We start from the raw sequence: 23,414 nt of genomic DNA on the forward strand, positions 1-23,414 counted from the left end.
AATGACCTAGAGCCCAGGAAGCAGAAGGAAATGAAATATGAAGTTAGAGTGGATCCATGGAGCTTATGAACAGTAAAATTAAGATTTTTGAAATCCATCGGACCAAATCTATATGGTGTCAGTGTATTGCCAACAATCCACCCACAGATACATTTTTTATTATTTTTGTGTGAATTCAATCTGTATATTAAAGAAGAGACCACATGCAAAGTGCCCAGCCCAGAGGCATTCAATATTTACTAGTTCTCCCCAAGAGCCGAGATGTGAGGGCACCTCTGAAGACTGATGATAGATTCATCTCAGATAGATTAATGGTGGTAGCATATTAGGGTGCGGGAGTCTGGAACGCATTGGGTTTTCTTTCAATGTAGCAAAAATTATCATCACAAAATATACTGGATTAAGATAAACCAATTTTACACAAATCAGTATGTCCATTACCGAGGTGAAATCAAATCTGAGTATTTCGTTGATACCATCATGATGCTACACCTGCACCAGGCGCTGAGGTTCATTCCCACTGGATAACATTACCTCCGACACCAGCTGATCACATTGAAGGCTACAATTTTCCTCTAGTTTCCCCTATCACTGTGACCATGGATGATAACTTGAAAGAAACAAACAACCTGGCGAATGCATTGGTTTAATTCTTCCTGTAGGAAGTGAGCAGTTTTGCATTATGCAAATCTTAGTTAAGAACCCTTAGTGATTAGCCTTGAGAGGTAGTGACGGGAAGGGGGACCCGGGGGGGTCTTAAAGAAAGCTGGCAATGGGCTTGCTGGATACACAGTACATTCACTTTGTGACAATTCGTTGAGTTGTGCACTTATAATTTGTGTACTTTCTGTCAGGATGTTGTATTTCACTAAAAGAAATGTAGCCAACGTTATCATTCTTGTCATCAGTAAGTTTAATTTTAATCAGGGTTTCCCACTTTAGGTAAAAGAAGGTACTGCCTACTAAGGTGTGTTTTTGTTTTAATTTTTTTTTTTTTGCATTAGCCCCTCCGTAGATTTATTTTAAATACTTACATTGAATCCTTTCAGTCCCTTGTCAGTTGGCAACAGCACAGTGAATGGTCCCAGTTTACTTAGCGGCCAGGCGTAGGCTTTGTCTTAGAAGTCGAAATTCACCCCAAAAGAAAACACAAATGGCTCAGTGGCCCATGAGGAGTGAAATTAGGCAATGGTCCTTGGGGTCCAGTTAGGCCCTTGACTCAAGAGCTTCACTGTTCTATCTGGCATGTGCAGGCCCTCTGTAAACTGGGAAGCTGTCTAAGAAGGTAAGGCAGCATGATGCCCAGGCCCCAAAGCTGCCTCATAGCCGTGTGACTTTTCCCTGCAGCCGCAGTCTTGGCTTCAAGGATACCCAGGGATGAGAGGTTCTGTGAGGGTCACGTGACAACAACCTCAGACGAACCCACCCAGTAGATCCCTGACCCTGGGCCTGACTCTCTGAGACGTTGCCAGTCCTTGTTCCATCCAGAGCTGGCTCAGAAGGCCCCCATGCTTGGTTTAATGCTCTGCTATTGCCATCTTAAGATGCTTAATTATTTTTTACCAAAGGACCCTGACTTTTCATTTTGCACGGTGCTCTGCAAGTTATGCAGCTGGTCCTGTTTCCATGCCCCTGGGGAAGCTGGGACGCAAGAATGGGCTCTGTGCTCTCACACAGGAGGGCACGTGTACCAGCGCTTCATAAACGGGGCAGGTGAGAGGTCGACTGGACTTAGTCCAGGAAAATGTTCCAGGACCCAGTCTGCACAGGATACTCTGTCACCCCGTCTGCTCTCATTTGATGACATTCTAAGAGTTCTCAGAGTTCTCAGGCTGTGAGAAGCCTGGCAGATTGCCCCCGAGTCCCAAGGCGTGCCAGTAACGCTTGACTCCCCTTGGATGCCTCGGAAAGAGCAGGACATTTATGTTAAGCTTTATGCTGAGAGCACAGCATTGACCCATGGATGATATTTACCTCTTTATCTGTGCTTTTTTTGGGACATCATTGTTGGTGACTGGTAAATTCTAAATCCTGATATTTGAAGGCTTCCGCTGATTGGTCAAGTCTGTGTTTTGGTTTCTGTTGATTGGCCAAATTTGTGTTTTGTTGAAAGTCTTGCCTAATGCTGCTATCAGCTATGATATTTCATTTTTAAGGGAATGTGGGGGAATGATATTTAGAGGGCATTTGGAAATGCAGGCGGGTGCTTTGGGCTGTCACCCTTGCTGGAGGGCTGGTGGAGAATGTGTCACTATAGACAATTAGTGGTTGTGGAGCCAATGAAGCTAAACATCCAACAACGTGTGAGATGGTCACACACAGCCAAGACTATTCCCCAAATTCAAACAGCACCTCCATTGGAGAACATAGATATTGCCTCAGGGGCTTAGTCACTCTCTATTTCCAGTATTACCTGCCAACCTTGTTTCAAACCTGGAAGACCCACAGGGCAAGGGAAAGAGGGAGGTCTCCATAGTCCCATTGTAGCTGCCCCTTCTCTGTGTTGTTGCAGACCAGCTCACCTCTGGTGGCCCCAGGACCCTGTCCTCAGCTCTCTGCCTCCTAATTGTTGCATGGCTGGATCGCTTGGCACTAAGTCCTGCTTGTTTCCTTGGAAACAGCTGCCTGTGCTTTCCCTCCCGCCTGTATCACTCTTCCCTAGAAGGGCTGATCCCACCGGACAAGACTTGCGTAGCCTGCCCACCAATTTTTGAATGATTATATCTTGCAGATGCCCTTGTCTGAAAGAGGGGGCTGCCCTTTATGTGGAAATCTGCCCCTGTAGCTACGTACCCAGGAGCGAGATGAATGTGGTCAGCCTTCCTTGCCATTTTCCTCCGGGTTCAGTGTTTAATTCTCTGAGTCGCTCCATGATGTTTCCATAACATGTTGAGCCATCGCCCACATAACCTTTCCGGCAAGTGCATCTATAGAGAGGGTGAAAACATAATCTCAGGGTCTTAGAGCCATTGAGCAAGGAGACCCTACAGTCCAACTCCCTCATCTGCAAAAGACAGGGAAAACGATACCCAGGATCGGCCAGGAAGAAGGCCGGGAGAGGAGAGGCACAAACACAAGTGAGTACACCTGGTGCAGTGCCTGACATACAGTAGGCCCACAAGAAATGGATATCTAATACGTGATGCATATCCGTAAACACTAGATATATTTGTATACTCCTTGTCTTAGTATGTTTCAAAGTGTGACCAAGAAGCACTTGGAGAGCTTACTACACATACATGCAGGTCCTAGGGCCTCACTGCAGAACCAGAGTCCAAATAAGCTACTGAAACCAGCCTTAAGTAACCACTCAGAGCGACTGATCTGCTTGGAAGACTCTTCCCCTCCCCTTCCTTCTTAGCTGAGATCTCTGCTCAATTGTCCCTTCCTTAGGGGAATCGTCCTCGATTATCCATCCCACTCCCCCACTATAGATTGCCTCCCCCAATTGGGAGCTCTCCTGGCACTGTGTAGCTCCTCTCTGTACCACCAGTGGCAGCTGTGATTTTTCAGCTGTGTGGTTATTTGATTCATCTCTGCTTCCCTATCTAATTTGAGGATAAGGGCTGTTTATTTATTCGCTGTTATAACCTCAGGATCTAGCACAGGGCGTGGTCCATAGTAGGCACGTCAGTAACAGTTGTACAGTAAGTCGTCAATGAGTTACAATAAATATATAAACAATGAAAGTCACAGAATTTATACTAGAGTTTAATTTCATAAAAGATAAAGAGAGTTAAAGACGCAGTTAAAGCTGTAGTAGCAGTGGTGTGCTGGCCAATGTTGAACAACCAGCTCTCTGGGAAATTGGGAGCCCCAATTTTCAGCATTTGCCAATTTCCATGGTTCATACTCCTACCCCGGCCCATCTCACACTACCAACATGATGCCAACCAGCTTGCAAATTTTCTGAAAACTGAACAGTCAGCAAGCTTTGGCTCTAGCACACCACTGCTACCCAGCCAAGATTAGTTGACAGCTGGCTGAACTTGGTAATGTGCTTTGGAAGGCGACATTCACCAGGATCCTGGAGGTAAATGAGGGCCCAAATGTAAGGTAGGGCAGAACGTCTCAGAGAAAAGAGATGCAGGGATGCTGTGGTCATACCACACCACAGATATAACTCAGGCTTAGATTCCCAAGGACAATTATGCACGCATTCGTCCACTTGTGCTGTTAAATATGGTGCCATGGCAAATAGATGTATTTTCAACAAGTTTGCTGCACAAACGTTTCAGAGTCTTATCACCCCTTGCTTGGATTGTTGCAATGATTTCCTAACTGGTCTTTCTACCCTTAGTTTTCTTCCCTTCAAATTAATCCTTCACGCAACCCCAAATGTGGTCTCTCTAAAAGGGAAGTCTGGCACCTCCGCACTTAAAACTCTCCAGGAGTCCGTTCACCTATAGGATAAGGTATAAGTGCTTCGCATGGCATATAAGGCCCTTGAAGGGGGATCTTGCTTATGTTTCCTTCCTGCCATGCACTGCAAATTCCAGCGATACTGAATTCTTTCTGTAGACTGTGATTCCCGTCTCAGACCATCTGCTCTCCCAGCCTCACTTATAGCTCAGGTGTGACCTGTTCTAGGCAGCCTTACCTGACCCCCTGACTCTCCCCTGCCAGGAACATTCTGGTGATACCTCCATCACAACCCTTTCCACCAAAATGACCTTTTAAGGTGTTGTTCTTTCTGCTACATAGGAAGCTCTTCTAGAACCTGGATTCCCCCCGATTCCTCACTATATCTCAGCACCTGGGACAGCGCCTAACTATGGAACTGATTATTTTCTAAGTACCTACTTAATTCCAGGAACCTTGAATTAAGAGGCTTATAAAGATGATAATAACAGATACCTTGCCCTTTTAGCATCTCACATGCTAGAGATGGACCTGACAACATGTCATTTACAGCAATGTCAAGGCAAATTTCCTTCCCTATGAAATAAGCTTAATAATACATTTAAGGCTGTCAATAGAAGAGAGAATGCCATTGCAACAGCTGGCCCAGGGACAGACGCATAGGAAAAGCTCAGTACTTGGAATATGACGATGACAATGACAATGGGGATGATGATGGAGATGGTGGTGAGAACAACCGTCCTGAGGAGAGGCTGGGACACGGCAGGACATGTCCGTACACAGACCACTTAAGTTCCGTACGAAGTGCCACGAGAGAAGATTGCATAGGATGCTGTGGGCCATAGAAGAGGAAGTGACTGATTCTGCCTGGAGAAATATGGAACAGGTTCTAAGAGAAAGTAACGTGTAAGATAATCCCCGAGGAGACATAGTTTCCCAGCCAGACAAATTTACTGATTGACTCTTCAGGGTTTTTATAGAGCAGCCGGCTCTCAACCAGGGGCAATTGTGCCCCCAGGGGACATTTGGCAATATCTGGACACACTGTGGTTGTCACAACTGGGGTGAAGTTACTAGTGGCATCTAGGGGACAGAGGTCAGAGATGTACTAAACACACTGCAGTGCCCAAGATGGCACCTTTCTTCATTTCTTCACTTGTTCACTTCATTTCTTCATTGCTCATTTGCTCCTCCAAACTCTCATTTCATTGTTTCAGTGGGGGACAGGAGTTGTTGCTGGGATTCAAACCTAGTCCACCTGGCAAAGCCCATTCTCTCACCTCTGCCCCAAATGTCAGTAGCGCTCAGGTTGAGAAACCTTGTTATAAGAAATCACTAAGGTAGAGCTAACCACGAAAGAAGTCTAGTTAATACAACCAAAAACCAGTTTCCTACTTAAGCATCAATGTCCTCTGCAAATCCTGTGCTACAAGACTGTGAATTTAAGAAAGCAAAGAGGGGAACTGGTAATTCTTGGAAGTGCTACAATCATCATCGTTGAAAATTAATCCTGCTCTAAAATACATAAGTTTCATTTGAAGACAACTGGTAATAGCAAGACAAGTAACTTGGACAAACCACTAAGAATGTTTCTAAAACTTCTCTAAGTTGCTATGAGGCCACTGATCTGCTTTGTGTGAAGTGACTTGACTTGTTTTTCCTAAGGGTGGCAGGAGAATTGTATTTTAATGGCCTCAGAGCTGAATGGAATGTATGAGACATAAATATTTTTTATTTTGATTTAAAATGTCATTCCAAAGTCTGAGACTTCATGAGATAATTTTTCGACTTAAATGTTCTCAGTTGGGCTACGGCACTTTTACAAACTAGTTCTTTAGCAGGTGTAAAGGTCTCTTGTTATCTTGAGGCTTTAAGAACACTTATATGCCATTTGTGTTTTATAAGTTATGGGGTGGGGCTGATTACGTTTAATGCTGGATAAGATTTAATTTTATTTAATTATAGAATGTCCCAAAAGACTCAGTACAGTTCCTTCATTTCTTCACTTGTTCATTTCCTTCCTTCATTGACTCATTTGTTCCTCCAAACTCTCATTTCATTGTTGCAAAGGGGGACAGGAGTTGTTCCAATAAGTTGAATAAGACATGGACCCCCCAAGGACCTTCCATTCTCGTCAGGAATTGAGATCAGTAATGACCATAAGAGCTGACATCTAGGGATCGTTCCTATGCCAGTCATTCTTCTCGGGGCCTTACTACAGTATCTTATTTAAAACAACATTCCTATGAGGTGAGTTCTGTTATCAGCCCCATTTTAGATGAGGAAACGGAGGCACACAGAGACTAAGCATCTCATTCAAGATCACGCAGCCTTAAGTGGCAGTACCTGTGCTTATCACCACTGTATTATGCACTCATCACAGTTCAGGGTGATAAATAGACGCATTCCAGGGTGCCTTGGATGCCCGGGGGGGGGACATCTGAGTAGATGGGGATGGGGGGTAGGGACAGGGGTGACATCCTAGAGGTAGAGATACTGGAGCTGAACACTGAAGGATCAGTGTGTTAGCCTGACGCAGAGGAGGTGGGGAGGGAAGGATGTCTAAGCAGGCGGCATATTAGAAGACCAAGAAGTAGTTCAGTAGAACTAGAGCCAAGGGTGTGTTCATGAAAGTCATGGAGAAGATGGTGGCTCACCCACACCCTCTGAGAACAGCCACTCTTGGCCGTACCTTGGGGAGAATGATCCCAGGAAGACCCTGTGTATGTCCTGGAAGTGTTTTGGAGCCTGTTGGGTGGAGAATTATGGGGTTCTGGGTACCTGGGTGTGGTCTGTAATGGGGGCTCAGGCTCTGGGATAGCACGTCCCCCGGGTCCTTCAGACTCCTTGCCCTGGTACGGCCAGCAGAGGGCCAGATGGGGCCCTCTAAAATGCATCCCATCTGGGTCCCCTGTCACCCAGGTCTAAAGGATGTACTGCTGGAAACACATGTGGGAGTGGCCACGCTGGGATTCAAACCTAGTCTATCTGGGAAAACCCATGCTCTCACCTCTGCACAGTGTATCCTTGGATAGGACTCCAGGGAGATTATTCACAGCAAGGACCCCTAGGCTGTACAAGTCTTAGACAAACATGGAATGGCATCGGTGTCACTAGTGTTCTAAGAGGCTCTAGATTTCAGTGTCGTTTATTGTCCATTTGTAGTCGGAATGGAAACCACACTTTTCCAAGATGCCTTCTCAGTCACCTCCAGTCTTTACAGTTGAACTGAATCCAAGAAGAGAGAAATGCTTCTCTCCTCTCTCACCCCTGACATCCCATCTCTCCCAAGCCAAAGTAAACACTCACTGTTGTACCAGACAGGAGGCTATTTGTTCTCCTTAGTAATAATCAAAAGGGAACGTAGAGTTTAAAGTGTCAGCGCTCCTCAGGGAGATATTATGGTGTCTGGCCCGACTTAGGTGAGGGAACTGTGGTTCAGAAAAATTACATGATTTGCCCAAGGTCACCCCAGTGGTGAAGGGTAGAGCCCATAGTTGAACCCATTTTTCTTTATTGGGTGGTCTTCTGTGCCTAACACAGTGTGATTTTGAACATTCTCCATAAACTGATTGCCATATTAAGGAGGAATAAACAAAATAAATCTTTATCTTATAATCAACTCTCCTGGGTGAACTAAATTACCTAAATTATTGATGGCCCCATATTTTATCAATGTAACTTACTCAGCCTTTACTGAGGCCTCTTTTCAGCTGAAGACAGTCAATTCTGGTGGGGTAGTGGGGGGATCGGGGAGGTTTGGGAGTGACACACATATCCCTAAAATCCAGTGATAGGCCCACTGACATCCTAACCACAGGTTTTAAGGCAACTTGTATTATTCTGATGTTCCAGTTTCATTTTTCAATTTCACCTTCTCAAACACAAAGGATAGAAAGTGTTTATTCTACTTAAGCTTTCTCAGAGGATGGTGGAAATTGTGTAAGCTGGCTTGTTTGGTTGTTAATATTACCAGCATCTGTGTTTCAGGAGAAGACGTACCTGTGTATTACGTGTGTTGGGTGCCTATGTCCCTATTCTCATGGCCGCGGTGTGTTTGCATGTGCACTCACATGTATGGAGAGATTTCCATGTGCCAGCTCCCGCTCAGAGATGGATGAATATAATCTCATGCAATCCTCCCCACAACCCTGCTTTCTCCCCCTTTTATGACAGAGGAAACTTCAGGTCAGAGGTTAAAGTTTAAGTGGCAGAGCTGGGATTTGAACCCAGATGTTCTGACACCCAAGCGCTTTCTATGCTACCCACAGTGAGTACGGATTTGCTTATTTGCCCAGATAGAACATGATGATCACAAAACTGATCTGGGCAAATCCACATCTTCAAGACCCAACTATAAAAAAGGAATGAACTCCAAAGAAGATAGAAGGGGGCTCTGGAATGACAGGAACTTGTTTTATAATTACACGGTTCAATGTCTTATATGGTTTTGAGCTCATAATGGCAGTATAGAGCCTTCATAGGCACCGATGACAATGAGAACTGAAAGTGGCACCAAGATAAAAGCCTCGGTCTGGGAATCCAAAGACTTGGGTGCTAATCTCTGTTCACCCACAAATAACAATACAGCTGCACAGCAGTTTCCAGAACATTCTCTCACGTAACTTTATGAAGGAGACATCACTGTGCTTATTTTGCACATGGAGAAACAGGCCGGAAAGATGGTGTTTCTTTCCCAAGGTCATGCGGCTGATAGATACGAGGGCATAGACTCAAACCCAGGTCTTTAAATTCCAAATACCACATCCTTCCCATCACGCGAACTGCCTCTGCCTCAGGAATTTTCGCAAATATTTTTACTCACAGCAAACCCCTTTCTTTTGAAACCTGGAGTCCAGGAAACACTAGTTGTGTTTATTCACTTTCCCTGGCCTTGTTTTGCACCACTAACAAGCAATATTTCACAGATGAGGAAACAGGCATACACATTAGAGGGCAAACCTGCAATCGTAACAGTCATTTGTTTTCCCAGTGACAGTAGTTTCCTTCTCCCACGCTCTGCCCACTTAATACCAGGTTAGCACGCCAGATCAGTATCTCAGACTGTTCTAATGGCCATTACAAAGGAAACAATTATTGAATGATTCATCGATTAAACAAAGATTCATTGAATACCTACTATGCTCCTTGCATTGTGCTATGTGGGGTTGGGGGTAGATGCAAGGCTGCATAAGACATAGTTCCTGCCCTTCAAGAAGCTGCAGCATTGACTGGCCACCTCTTGAGCCACTTGGAAAGATGGTAGTGGCATGGCAAAGACTTACTTGGCTTGGCCTGGTGCGATGGTGGTGCAGTTTGCATTCCTGTGACAGGGGTTATTAGTTTCACAGATATCGGTCACACTGCACCCGACTCCAGGTACAAAGTTGTGGTAATGTTCCTTACACTCACAGTGAGACTTCAGGAGACAGGGAGAGAAAAACAAGCAAGATTCTAGTTAGTCATGGAAGCTGACGTTCCTCTTCTTCTCTCTCTCTCTCTCTTTTTTTTTTTTTTGGCTTAAAACAAAACCCACTTATTATCTCATTGTTTCTGTGGTCAGGAATCTGGGCACAGCTTAGTTTGAAGATGCTTTGCCTCAGGGTCTCTCCTGAGGCTACAATAGAGGTGTTGACCAGGGTAGGGGGTCTCACCTGCAGGCTTACATGGGAAAGGACCAATTTCTAAACTTACTTAGTTGGAAGTAGGCAGGATTCAGGGGGATGTAAAGTACAGCTTAGGGAATACAGTCCATGATATTAGAATAATCATATATGGTGTCAGGTGGGTGCCAGACTTGTTGGGGGGGATCCCTTGTAAGTTACATAAACGTCCAACTATTATGCTGTACACCTGCAACTAAATGATACTGAAAGTCAAGTGTAATTGAAAAATTAAAAGAAAATCAAGCTGATATTCTTCTTAAATTCGTATCTTTATTCTTCCGTAAAAACTAACTTGGGGTAGGTTCACAATGTGGGCTTAAACTAGAACTTTGTCAACGTGTCTAGAATTGGAAACCATGTCTGTTTATCCCATCTGTTTGGAAACTCATATACCTCGTTGGTAGTTTACCTTTTCAGTTTTCTTGTTGGCTAACCCTGGGCCTCACTGGCACCAGGATTCCTGGTTTTAAATTATCTACAGGTGAATCGAGATTGAGGTTCAGAAGGGAAGTATTGCTCTAGGACAGTGGTTTTCAACTGGGAGTCTCAACCCAAGGGACATTGGGCGATACCTGGAGACATTTTTGATTTTCATTCACAGTGGAAGAGAGAGGCAGTGCTACTAAAGGCCAGGGATGCTGCTGAACATCCTACAATGCTCAGGACAGCCCTCCCACAACAAAGAATTATCTGGTCCAAAAGATGGTCCACGCCGAGGTTGAGGAACCCTGCTCTGGAACAATGGAAATAATGAACGCACTCCTTCTGTGTGAGCAATGGAGGTTTCTAAGACTTGAAAATCTGCCTTGGGGAACATTTTTTTAAGAGACATAGTATATTTTTAACCTCACTCCTAAGGTCTTGAGATGTTGGGTCAGAGTGTAACATGATTTTGCCCATAAGGGACCTCATTTAGAGGATAGGAGTTCCGCCTTTTGAATTGCTTGCAAATCTGCTTCAGACATTGATAGCAGCAATATTTATGTGATATATTCTTTTCCCTTGGAGATAAGAGTGGGTGGACGCTCTGCAAGGAATGCCAGAAATATTCTCATGGGTGCTGATTAGACGGGGGACCCGTGACTGAGGGTGAGGCGGGCACTTGAAAACTTTCCTCCCACCCAGGCAGCGACAGCCTCCTGCGTGGATGAATTTCCTCCATCAAACACTTGATGTGCAGTGATGAGTGCAGTAGGCACCCCTTAATTTGATGGTTGAATGAAATATTAGGGAAAATGCTCTTTCAACTATACTCCTAGCAAAGGTCTCCTGACCAGGCTGAATGAAACCAGCTGAGGTCCTGATGTGATTTAGAGGGTCAGGATCTCACCCCCAGAATGTCCTCACTGACCCCCACAGTCTGCCAGTGCTGCCTGGTGTTTTATCAGTGTTCAGCCCTTTGGAACAGAGTAGTTTTGGTTCTAAGAGTCCTCTTTTACCTTGAAAAGAAATTAGAGAGACTAGGGGATTGCTGGTGAAAGTCCATTACACACTCACCCAAGACTTGGTTAACAGTTAATTTGTTAAACTGATTTCGGTTGTGTGTGTATTTTGTCAATCAACATATAGGACTGGGATAGAAAAGGGTGTAGGACAGTGAAGTTTTGACTGCAGATCTTGGAAAGTGGGAGAGTAGAGGACAGACTGGAGAGGGGACACGCTGAAGTCTGCCCTGAGCACATGCAGATCTGCCTGGAGAGGAAGCCCACACTAAACATTGAAAAGGAGAATTGGGAGGGCACAAAAAAACAAAGTGTACTACCTTCGGTGGTTTACCTTCGGTGGTTGTCCTACTTCTATTTGCATCAGTTTCATCCATCATTAGCTCACCTGTCCGGGCCCATCATATTTGCACACTGTAGACTTTGTAGGGCAGTTTCCAAAGTGAATCTGGCAGGGGTCAACTGGTAGGCACACTTGGCCATCCCCGTGGTAGCCTTCTTGGCATGTACAACTGTGCCGATTTGGTCCCAGGTACGTGCAACGAGCATGTGGGTGGCAGATATTTTGTAAACAGGGATTGATGGCTTGAGAAACAATGACCAAAAAAAAGAAAAAAAAAAAGCCAGTTATCAAACTCAGGATGGAGAAGGAAAACTGAACTGAGAAGGGACTGCACATCAAAGCCGCAAAGGCCATTCAAAGTTTTAAGAGAGGGAGTAAGAAACATTTCATCTTACGCTACCTGATCATCCTTACCTACCAAACAGATCCATATATGACCATCAGAGATTAAAACTACTAATATGGTATTGATATATTATTATACCATGTTATGTGTGAGTATAAATATAAAATAGCATGAAAGAAAGCACTGATGCTTACAGAATTTCTAATGTGTACTGGGTTCTGTTCTAAGCATTTCTCATACATTAACTCAGTTAATCCTTATAATCCTCTAAAATAAGTACGATTATTATCCCCATTTGATAGATAGAAAAATGGAGACAAAGGCAGATTAAAGAATTTGTCCAAGGTTCATGTAGTCAGTAGTAGGCAGTTCTGGGATTTGAACCCAAGCAGTCTGGCTCCAGTTTCATGATGAGCATTTTACTTAGAACTTTTTATATATTTCATTCAACAACATAGAAGAAGTGGTCATTGCCTTCACATTAGGGAGGTTTGGAGTGTTCTTTTTTGTTCTGTCGAGTAACCTAAACATCTCAATTAATAAACTAGCAGGATCTAAATTCTACTTACGCTCGCAGTATTTGCCGTCGCCTTTGTAATTGGGAAGGCATTTGCATTCTAGTTTCGTTTCGTCTTCACTGGAAGGTGAGCATCTGGAATTTTCTGGGCAGAGCAAGGCTGCACATTCAGGGATGGCTGCAAAAGAAGATTGTTGAGTCCCAGTTCTCCTATTTACTAGTTTTGTGACCTTTGGTGAATCACAGCACCTTTGGAGCCTCCGTTTCCTGTTAATGTGTTCTGTTTTTGAGAACTGTAGTTGGGAACATGACTTACTAGGTGCCTAACTTGTTGCAGTGACTTCAACGGGTTTCCCAGTTTTCCAGTGTCTTCCTCTCCACTCTACCTTTCACACTGCCACCAGCTTGCCCTTCCCAAAACATAGCTATAGCCATGTCACTGCATTGCTCCCAAACCTTCCGACACCTCCAGTCTTCGAGACTCTCTCTTCCCTCCCCTTTCTTATCCTTCTTCTCTTTTCCTTTATTTTTCACTCTGTTTAATTTTTGGTTTTCTTTCAGCAAAACATTTGATATAGAGCCCCAGTATATGCAACCAAAATTGAAATGCATACATCTCTGTCTGTTTGGTCTGGTGCACATTCAGGAAACCAGTGGTACTTACGCTCGTCACAGTTGGGCCCAGTGTAGGCAGAGTAGCACTCACAGGTTCCATCGCCATCTAGTCCACTGTTGCAAACTCCATGCACACAGTTGCACACTGCAGGCAGAAAATGGGGATTTTTTTCATTATCTGATACCGACTTCGAAAGATTCTGGAAGGATAATGTTTAGAGAGTATTTCCCGAGACTCTGTATGATGAGGTGGGGATAACCAAGAGTTTGCAGTCCGAGAGACTCTGGCTTGAACCTTGACTTCATTTTCTTTCTATTAGGCTCCATTTATTTATGTATAACATATGGATAATGATGCCTGTCTCATGGGATTTCTCTAGAGTTACATGAGATAATGTATATAAAGCATACATGGCAAGTTTTGTGCATTGGAGTTCCTTTTTCTACTTTTAAACGAGTTACTTCCTCCTTGGACACCTCACCAAGAGAATTAACTTAGTGCCTAATGTATACACCTGTCACGTTTAAAAGAGGAATGTTGCCACTGACTCAATCACTGGTGGTAACAGGAGTATATACATATGGAAATAAAGCCTACTTCCCGAATGATGGGGCAATGCAAGTACAAAAAAAAATTCGAAAGGGCAGGGAATATGCCATATTTTCTAGCTTGAAATAGATGACTTTTCAGCCCAGTGACAGCTCATTTCAGGAATGAGAAATGAAGGGCATTTGAAATAAATGCTCAACTCTTTAGTATTCAGTGTGTGGCTCATTTGTAGCAAGATTTACTGCCTGGGTGGGTCACCAGCATCCTATGCCTAGCCCTCTGTGAAATGTACTGCATTAGTTTTCTTTTGCTACTATAACAAAGTACCGTAAACTTAGTGGCTTACAACCACACAAATGTATTTATTCTCTTATAGTTCTAGAGATCAGAAGTCTGAAATGTGTCTCACTGGGATCAAAATGAAGGTTTCAGTAAGGCTGTGTTCCTTCTAGAGACTCAAGAGGAGAATCTGTTCCCTGGCCTTTTCCAGCTTCTAGAGGCCACCTGCATTCCTTGGCTTGTGGCCCCTTTCTCCATCTTCAAAGCCATCAGTGTCAAGTTAAGTCCTTCTCATCCTGCCAGCTCTATTTGTCCCCTCTCTTCTGCCTTCCTCTCCCACTTATAAGGACCCTTGTGATTACATTGGGCCCACCTGTAATCCAGGACAATCTCTCTATTTTAAATCAACCGATTAGCAACCTTGATTCCATCTGCAACCTTAACTCTCCTTTGCCCCGTAGCCTAACATATTCAGAAGTCCCAAGGATTAGGGCGTGGACATCCTCAGGGGGCCATTAGTCTGCCTCCCACACATGTGTTTGGTGCATGTAAGCCAACGTAACACTAGCTCAGATGAAACATAATTAAGAAGGCACACCTGCTTAAAAACCTAACCAAAAACTGGAAAAGCAAGGATTAATAAGGTTTGAAGTATTGCAAATGTCCAATAAGCTATCGAATCCTTTGTATTCTTGTTACATGTCCCACCTTGATCTTCTGCTCTTTATCTCCTTTGGAGCTGTCCTCATTCAGGTCCTTGTCGTGTTTTGCCTGGATTACTGCAGTAACAGTTTACCTGAATTCGCTGTCCAATTTCTCACCTGTCTGCTCCATCCATTTATTTTGATTAACAATGGAATCTGCATGACTTCCCCCAAAATACCTCAGTGACTCCCAATTGCTAACCAAATGAAATCGAAATTCCTCTGGTTGGCAAGTAAGGCCCTCTCCAAGCTGACTAAAACCTTTATAAGTTTTTCATCTTTCTCTTCTGCCACTTCATTTTACATGTCTTAGGATCTAAGCACAAGGGACGACTCACCAGTTCCCCTTCCTTCATTTGCTATGGTCAGGGTGCGGTGCTCAGCATTTCTGATCCAAAGACCCTGCCCTCAAAGAGCTCACCATCTAAGGCCAGACGAAAGCAGCCATCACAGTGCGGTGTGATCAGTGCTATGACAGGACGTGGCAATGGCACTGGGAGTTGTCAGGGAAGAGATGGACGGGGCTGGCCTAGGAAAGACCATGCCAGGTGGAAGTACCAGGACTGGCATCGTACATGTGTACAGCTCCCTATTGTTGCCTCTGCCAGCCGCGCTCCCCTCTGCATTCCAGTGGAAATCCTTTTCATCCTCCAAGGCCAACTAAAGCCCCCACGCCCCACCCCCACCTCTGTGGTGCCATCTGAGGTTCCAAAGCAGAATGTGTGCTCCTCTGGGCACAGCAGCACTTTTTTGGTACCTTGTCCACTATCACATCCTACTGTAAACTATTAACTTTGTTCATGCCAACCAGCCAGAGATCACCAGGAACACGTCGGGGGGTCAAAAAAAGTCAGCAGCAGCGGTGAATGGCCGTGGGAGAAGAAGCAGTAGCCACTCGTATTAGCCAGGAGCCAGCTGGTGGATTATTTTCATGGTGGCCCACTGTCATTGTTTATTTCTCTCTTCAGACGTGGTTGTGCAGTGGCCTAGTTTCTGTCTTGTTCTAGCACTGAGATGGCGAGTCTCTGATGATGACATGCTGTGGAATTGTTCAAGCTCAGCAGGGCAACACCACAGCCGAGCTGGGAACAACGAGGCCAGCTACCAGCTGACAGCTGTCAGGGCGGCTTTGTTTTTCCCCTTCTCAATCTGTACGTTTTTTCCTCCCTATTAGATTGGAATCTCTTAGAAGGTCTTCCCCTTTCCTGTGTTTTCCCATAATATCTTTTACAGTGTTTTACAACAATATCAACAACTGCACAACTAAAATTTCAATAAAGACAGGGTCCTGCAGGGCCAGGATTAGGGTGAGGAGGTGAGGCAGGACATAGGGTGAGGAGAGTGAGGCAGGACATAGGGTGAGGAGAGTGAGGCAGGGCATAGGGTGAGGAGAGTGAGGCAGGGCATAGGGTGAGGAGAGTGAGGCAGGGCATAGGGTGAGGTGAGTGAGGCAGGGCATAGGGTGAGGAGAGTGAGGCAGGGCATAGGGTGAGGAGAGTGAGGCAGGACATAGGGTGAGGAGAGTGAGGCAGGGCATAGGGTGAGGAGAGTGAGGCAGGGCATAGGGTGAGGAGAGTGAGGCAGGGTAGCACAAGTACATAGTTGGATCCTGCCTTTATTTAACATTTTGATGTTTTGTTCACTAATCTAAGAATATGATTATCATGGGTTGAATTTTATTTCCCCAAAGGATATGTTGAAATCCAAACCCTCGGTACCCCAAAATGACCTTATTTGGAAACAGAGTTACTGCAGATGTAATTAGTGAAGCTGAAGTCGTACTGGAGTAGAGTGGCCTTAGTTCAGTATGACTGGTGTCCTTATAAGAAGAGAGGACACAGACATATGAGAAGAAGGCCACGTGAAGACAGAGACAATGATTGGAATGGTGCTGCCCCAAGCCAAGGCATACCTAGGGCTGCCAGAAGCTGGAGGTGGCAAGGAAGAGTCAACCCCTGGAGGCTTTGAAAGGAGCCTAGCCTCGCTAACATATTGTTGTTTGATTTCCAGCATCCAGAGCTGAGACAATAAATTCCTGTTTTTTTTTTAGTCACCTAGTTTGTGGTACTTTGTACCAGCAGCTCTAAATAACTAATGAAATGATTTAGCTTGATTATTGAGGTTTTGATGCCTCCCTATATTCTGCAGCTGGGGCATGTGCCTCCCTCACCTCACCCTAGAACTGGCCCTGGGCTTCCCTTTATTGAGCACTTACTATTTACCAAGCATCCTGCCACACTCTTTCCACGCATTATCTCATTTAACGCTGACGGCACCCTGTAAGGTAAGAATCATTAATCCGGTATAACATGAAAAATGGGAGCGAACGAGCTCAAGAACTCATTGAAAGGAATGAAGAATTAAATCAGATTTGCAGTTGTCATCCTTCCTTCAAAAACTGATTTGCCACTGTTTCTATTTTAGCAAAGCACTTTGATGTCCACTTATGGGTTAGCTTTTGGAACAGATGAGTTCCTGAGAGAAGGCAGATTGGTCATGGAGACACCTGGGGAGAGGAGTGGGTATACCAGCAGAGAAGTCTCAGTTCAGTCACCCCAGGGCTTACCTAGTGGTAGGCAATGACTTAGGCACGGGGGATACAAATATGAGTCACTCACAGTATTTAAATTCAAGTTCACAGTACAGTGCGGAAGCCAGACCCTAAGAGATACAAGGTTGTCATGTGGTCACTGGAAGAAGGCAAGCGGGTGGAAGAGGAGAGGTGAATGTGACTCAGGCCCTGCTCCCAATTTAGATGCTCACCGCAAGACCTGTCCTTGTCGCTAAGCTCCCCTCTGGGCTCGAGAACCTGGTGTGAGCCACTCCCTGCGTCCGGCCTTCCAGCACAGCCTCTGTACTGGATTAACTGCCTTGGCACAGCTTTAGGGACCTTCTGACATGCATCTCAGGGCTGCAAGCCGCTGCCAAGAAAGTGTCCTTGGGAAGGAGAAGTGAGTGGCAAAGGGATTCTCAGATGTCATTTAAAGAGCCCTTGGTATTTGTGACAAATCTCTAGAGACACTTGAAATTTGACTTTAAATATGTCGAATTTTAAATGGTGTGTGACTTTAAAGTGGTCAAAGCTGTGGCCATCGGGTCAGAGGGCCAGTGCACCAAGCCCCCCGTGCCGGGGCCCGTGGCAGAGTGAGCTGCTCCCTCACCGGTGTTCCTGTAACATTCCATGGTGCTGTGCACAATGGATCATAATTGTCACCTGTGTTTCCAGTTCCTTGGGGGTGGGGACCTAATCTCTCCTCATTTGTATCCCCATCACCTGTCAGCGGTCGAATGGTGGATGCTGGCCAGGAGCAGATGGTGCAATGCTTTGGTGTCTAGGCTCTAGGGACAGACTCTTGGGGTCAAATCCTGCCTCTGCCCCTCTAATAGCCATGTGACCTTGAGAAGCCTCTCTGTTTCTTCATCTATAAAGTGAGGAATCCAGCTTGACGGGTTGCTGTGAAGGGCCAAAGAGATCATGTATGTCCAGTATGTCACGCCTCTTCCCACACTACCTGGCACACAGCAGGTGCTCAGCACACGCCAGCTGATGTTAATTAACACGACATGATTGTGGGACTGACTTGCAGGTCATGTCAGAGAAAGTGGGCTTTGCATTCTGCCCCAACCAGGAGTGAGGCACCAAGCAGGGTAGGGCCTTGGCAACGGACATGAAAATCCTTGGCCGGTGCAGCCGTAAATCGTGTCTAAATTAATCACCAGTCGGGGAGGAGAATGCTCCGGCATCAGGTTAAAGCCAGTGTTAAAAATAAACTGCAGCTAATAGAGCTGTCCTACTTATAGGCAGAATCGCCACCTCCGAGGGACCAACACCTCATTGGATAAAACAACACTGGCACCCAGTGGACGCAGGGCTGTAAAGGTCTGCAAGTTCCCCTAGTCGTTGCCAATAGGAAGTGACCAGTATCACCGAGCCATTCATTCATTCATTCATTCATTCATTCATTCATTCATTGATCGGTGAATGACTGTCCACCGTACCGTTGGCTGGCTTTTGTCCTCGTTTAATACTTGCTTCCTTTGTGGAGTGTTTGTGCTGTGCTGCTCAGAACACTGCTGTGTTGTTAACCCTGTGAGGCAGGTATCGTGATTCCTGTTTTATAGATGAGGAAGGCTTGCAGAAGTTACATAGCTTGCCCCAGGTCACACAGCAGCTGGGGTTGGTTTTAAATACAGGCCAGTCTGGTTTCAAAACCTTTTCTTAGGCATCGTATGTTCTAGAGCTGAGCTTTCCAATATGGTAACCACTAGCCACGTGCGACTATTTATATTTAAACTAAGTAACATGCACGAAAATTTAGAATTCAGCCCCTCGGTTACACTAGCCACATTCCAGGTCCGCCATGGTCACGTGTGACAGAGGCTGTGGGATAACACAGGTAAAGAACCTTTCTGTCACCACACGACGTTCTGTTAGAACCTGGAATTGGGAATTTTTTTCTTCCGACTTTTAGTGTAGGTTTGTAACTTTCTTAACAATTTAGGTCTCTAAACCATCTTTCTCCCTTTCACTTGCCCTCTCTCCATGGCACAAGCAAGTGTGAAGAAACGCTACTTTATTTAGAAATGTTTGGAATCTCCATGGAAATCTGTGCTCACCGGCAACCAATACCAGTTTCCTGGAGGCAACACGGATTCATTTTCTATCTATATTTTCATCCCAAAGTAATTACTTGGCTTTCTTGAGAAGTAAGCAATGCTAGATACTGTCTTTCTTCCTTCCCATTTCAATATTTATTTAAAATATGTGATTTAAATTCTAATATTCTGGTAGGAAAGGGACAATTTGGGAGACACGTTATTTCTAAGCAATCGATTGACTATATTTGAGTTTAATGTCCTTTAGTATAATGTAATCTTAAAAACATACAGAATACCAACATCTGTTTTAAATGTGCTTTTGCTGACTCTTATGAAATCATCTTTTATGGAGTGGCAGATGGAGAAAGCTTGGGGACACTAGGGAATAATCGGTAATAACAATAATTGCTCACATTTATCGTGCACTGATTATCTCATTAAATCCTCATCCAGGATCATCTCATTTTACAGTCAGTTGATTAGCAACCTTAATTCTATCTGCTACTTTAATTCCTCCTTGCCATGCAAGGTAATATATTCTCAGGTCCAAGGGATTAGGATGTGGACATTTTTGGGGGAGGGGTGATGATTCTCCTTGCTGTACTCTGGCTCCCTCTCGCCTCAGGTGGGATAACTCTGAGATGAATGTCCACACCAACTCCAGAGATCCCCAGGGCATTAAGCTCTGTTCGTCCACGCTAGTCTCTGACTTGACAACACACCTATTATTCCCCCTATGTCACTTTCTTAGTGGTTGCTGGGGTCACATCCCACATACGATACTGGTACTGAAATCCTTGTTTCAGGTTCTACTTCTGGGGGAAACCAAAAATAAGAGCGTGGACAAACCAGTGTCAGGTTTGTTTGTTTGTTTTAATCTGCAACCTGGAGCCAACAATCTCTGATCACCTCAGGCATTTATTTGCGAACTCCCCAAAGGGAAGGACAGACTAGAAGGTGAAGGGAGCTATGGTGGAAGTAGTGGCCATGGGGAGACGGTCAATGCTGAGACCAGGATCTGGAAAGACCTTAGGGAGAAGCTGGACCGGGAAAGAACAGTGGGTGTTGAATCCTGGAGCCTAGAGAGAGGAAACTGTATGCCCCCAGTTTTCCAGGAAACATCACTGGTGAGGAATGCTGACTGCAAGTGCTGAAAACCACAGGAAACACTCTTTTTTTCAAAAACTGAGTTTGATCAGATTTGTTGTCAACTCTGTTTTGTCTCAGTAGACTTGGTTATACACAACTCTTCCGTATTTCCCCCCCAAGGAACCGTCTTTTTGGGGTCTTTAGCAGTATAGCCATGTTTAGACTGTCAACCTTTCTAAATATATCTGATTAGACAAAAATCAGACATACCTGCTGAGCAGTTGGGTCCAAATACATTGTCATCCGTACAGATTTCACAGGCTGTTCCACCAAACCCTTTCTGCAAAACACCCGAGGTAGATATCATTAGACCCAAAGTTACCTATGTTACCCAGGAAGCCCATTGATTTCTCACTGATGGTCTGGTCAGCGTTTGCTTCTCAGTTACATCTTCTCTCTGTGCTTATCTGGAAGTGCCTTTCTATTTTTCCCCCTTTATGATTTGCTGTTTTTGTGTGACAATGAGTATGTTAAGCCCTGTATTATTTTTTTACTGAGTGTGACGCTCTTCAGAAGAAAGCTGTTTTGTCCGTCCAAAGATGTAACTACAGAGCCAGTGCTGACAGCCATCTCAGCATTGCACCCAAGGTTGAAATGAAAACTCTCTCGATGTGGCATTTCTGAAGACAGTGGAGCTCATTGTTTTTTTCTCAGAAGGATTTCTTTGTACTTCAGTCATCTAAAAAGTCTAGCAAAAGTCACTTTCATGGGATAACAAAGAAATCCTTCTTTGTTTAACAAATAGTGGGGATTATGAACAGCGACAATGACAATTTTTACAGCCCTGGATTGTTTCACAAAGAATTTTCACTGCTATGATCTCATTTCACTTTTTCAACTAATGTAATTCCATAGGTATTATTATCAAACCCATTTCACAGATGGATACACTTCAGGCTGAGCAGTTAACAGACTCACTCAAAGGCCCCTTTAAGAAGTCACTTTCTTGCAGATTGCCTACTCTTTATACGAATATCGCTAGTTCTTAGAGACTCCAGCTAGTAAGTGTCTGTTTAAGGAGGGACAAAAGGTAAAGAGAGGGAGCAGAGTCAGAGGTGAGAACACATTTCTGAACTTACTTGGCAGACACAGCTTCCGTTTCCTTCCATGCCTTCCACACAACTGCCCCTGCCGCTGCAGGGGGACGTCGCTCCTCCTGGGCATTCTAGGGAATCAAAGGACTCAGATTCATTCATTCATGACTACACACACGCATTCTGCAAGGATGCATTAAGCACCTACTATGTGCCAGTTACTGAGCGGGGATAAGAAATAATGGAAGACCCTGCTGGTATCACCTAGGGTTATACAGGGGAGGCAAGTGAATCATACTGTATAATGTCAGGTGCTGTAATAGTAAGCATCAAACTGCTATTTATTCTTATAATCTTGGACATTTGCTACCCACTTTACAATGATCTAATTAAATCATTCCCCTGGCTACCCTCAGGGGTTGCTATTGGTGCTGGTTAGCAGATAAGGAGGATGAAGTTCAGTGAGGTCACATGATTTGCTCAAAGACACACACTTGACAAGGTGCAAAGCTCACTGCTTAGCATGACTTTAAGGTCAGGCCTGTTAATTAGTGTGCTAGACAGGATTTTGAGGGAGACCAGAAAAGGGAGCTATTAATGCTGCCTTGGGGAGTCTAGGAGATATCCCTGAGGAGGAATTATTTAAGCTGGGGTTTTGAAGGCTCAATAGGAGTTGGCTGTTCTTAGAAGGGAAGGGCATTTCAGGAAGAGGAAAGGACAAGTACAAAGTCTCAGAGGTGTACGAGGCCACGGCCTGTTCCGGGAGCGGTAAGAAGTTTGCTGGGGCCTGGAACTTGGGCGCTGGGGGAAGAGGTAGCTGATGAGGAATCATCAGATCCTTGGAGCCAATGAATGAAAAGCTTTGTGTGGCAAGCACAAGAATTTAGATTTTACTCAGATGCTGATTCCAAACAAGCACGGATTTTGCACTTTGGGGCTGTGCTAGGCCTGAATTGGAGCTTTTATAAACATTTATTAGAGGATTTCAGTCATTCACTAAACATTCAGAGAATATTTACTACCCACTAAGCATTATGGTACATTTTGGGGCAGAGGGATTGTAGGGACAGAGCCAGGAGAGCAGTTTCCAGGCTCTCGGCCTCACGTGGAAAGATGCTGGCTCCGTTATTACATGTCCATCAGCTGTAATCCGATGGCCATCTGCTGTGGCTGGGAGGCCATCAGCTGTTACCGGTTAGCCATTGGCGACTGATATAACTGCCGTGGCTACGTTGGCAAAGTGGTTGGTCGGTTGGCAGAGAAGCGGATGGCAGATTGCGGATAGTGTGGCTCCTGCTTCCTGTATCTCCAACCCAGCCGCCAGCGAGAATATAGTGGTATGAACCCACTATATTGTGGGTTCTGTGGATGTTCCTCTTTGGCTTCACCATATCCTGTCTTCTTGTGCAGGGAGCGGGAGCTGAGTCCCTGTAGGACAGGGACATTCAGCTAGAAAGTCAGAAATCACAAGGCCCCAAATCCAATTGGGCGTTAAAGTATCGATAAGTGACAAAAATGTAAGATGCTACTGCGATGAGAGTGAAACAAATTTCTGTTTCTTTTTATACCTGTTGGTCTACCTTTTACATGGATGTAATACCACATCGGGTGAATTCTGTCTAAACAAGGGATCCGGACCAGCAAACACCAAGCAGAAATCATACAATGGCCATGAAATGTGTTTGTGTGAATGAGGCAGGATCAAATGTCACCCCAAATGTAAGTTAGCAAGGCAAATGCCTTCCACACAACAGCTAAAGGTATGGAGTTCTAGATAATAATAAAGGACGCATGTATGTACCATTCAA

At 44.8% G+C, this 23,414-nt stretch overlaps 1 protein-coding gene across 1 annotated transcript in view; it reads right to left on the reverse strand.

Annotated features, from left to right (window-relative positions):
* The window catches only part of STAB2 (stabilin 2), a 132,521-nt gene that overhangs the window by 97,313 nt on the left and 11,794 nt on the right, over positions 1 to 23,414 (reverse strand). The window contains exons 4-11 of the mRNA XM_033118295.1: positions 21,652 to 21,737; positions 20,783 to 20,852; positions 13,341 to 13,436; positions 12,729 to 12,854; positions 11,859 to 12,055; positions 9,648 to 9,781; positions 2,794 to 2,927; positions 1,035 to 1,117 (exon numbers count right to left, since the gene is read on the reverse strand). Of these exons, the coding sequence (XP_032974186.1) occupies positions 1,035 to 1,117; positions 2,794 to 2,927; positions 9,648 to 9,781; positions 11,859 to 12,055; positions 12,729 to 12,854; positions 13,341 to 13,436; positions 20,783 to 20,852; positions 21,652 to 21,737 (926 nt within the window). The remainder of the gene's footprint in view (positions 1 to 1,034; positions 1,118 to 2,793; positions 2,928 to 9,647; positions 9,782 to 11,858; positions 12,056 to 12,728; positions 12,855 to 13,340; positions 13,437 to 20,782; positions 20,853 to 21,651; positions 21,738 to 23,414) is intronic.

This window comes from Rhinolophus ferrumequinum, chromosome 10, assembly GCF_004115265.2.
Source record: "Rhinolophus ferrumequinum isolate MPI-CBG mRhiFer1 chromosome 10, mRhiFer1_v1.p, whole genome shotgun sequence".
Classification (NCBI taxonomy): domain Eukaryota; kingdom Metazoa; phylum Chordata; class Mammalia; order Chiroptera; family Rhinolophidae; genus Rhinolophus; species Rhinolophus ferrumequinum.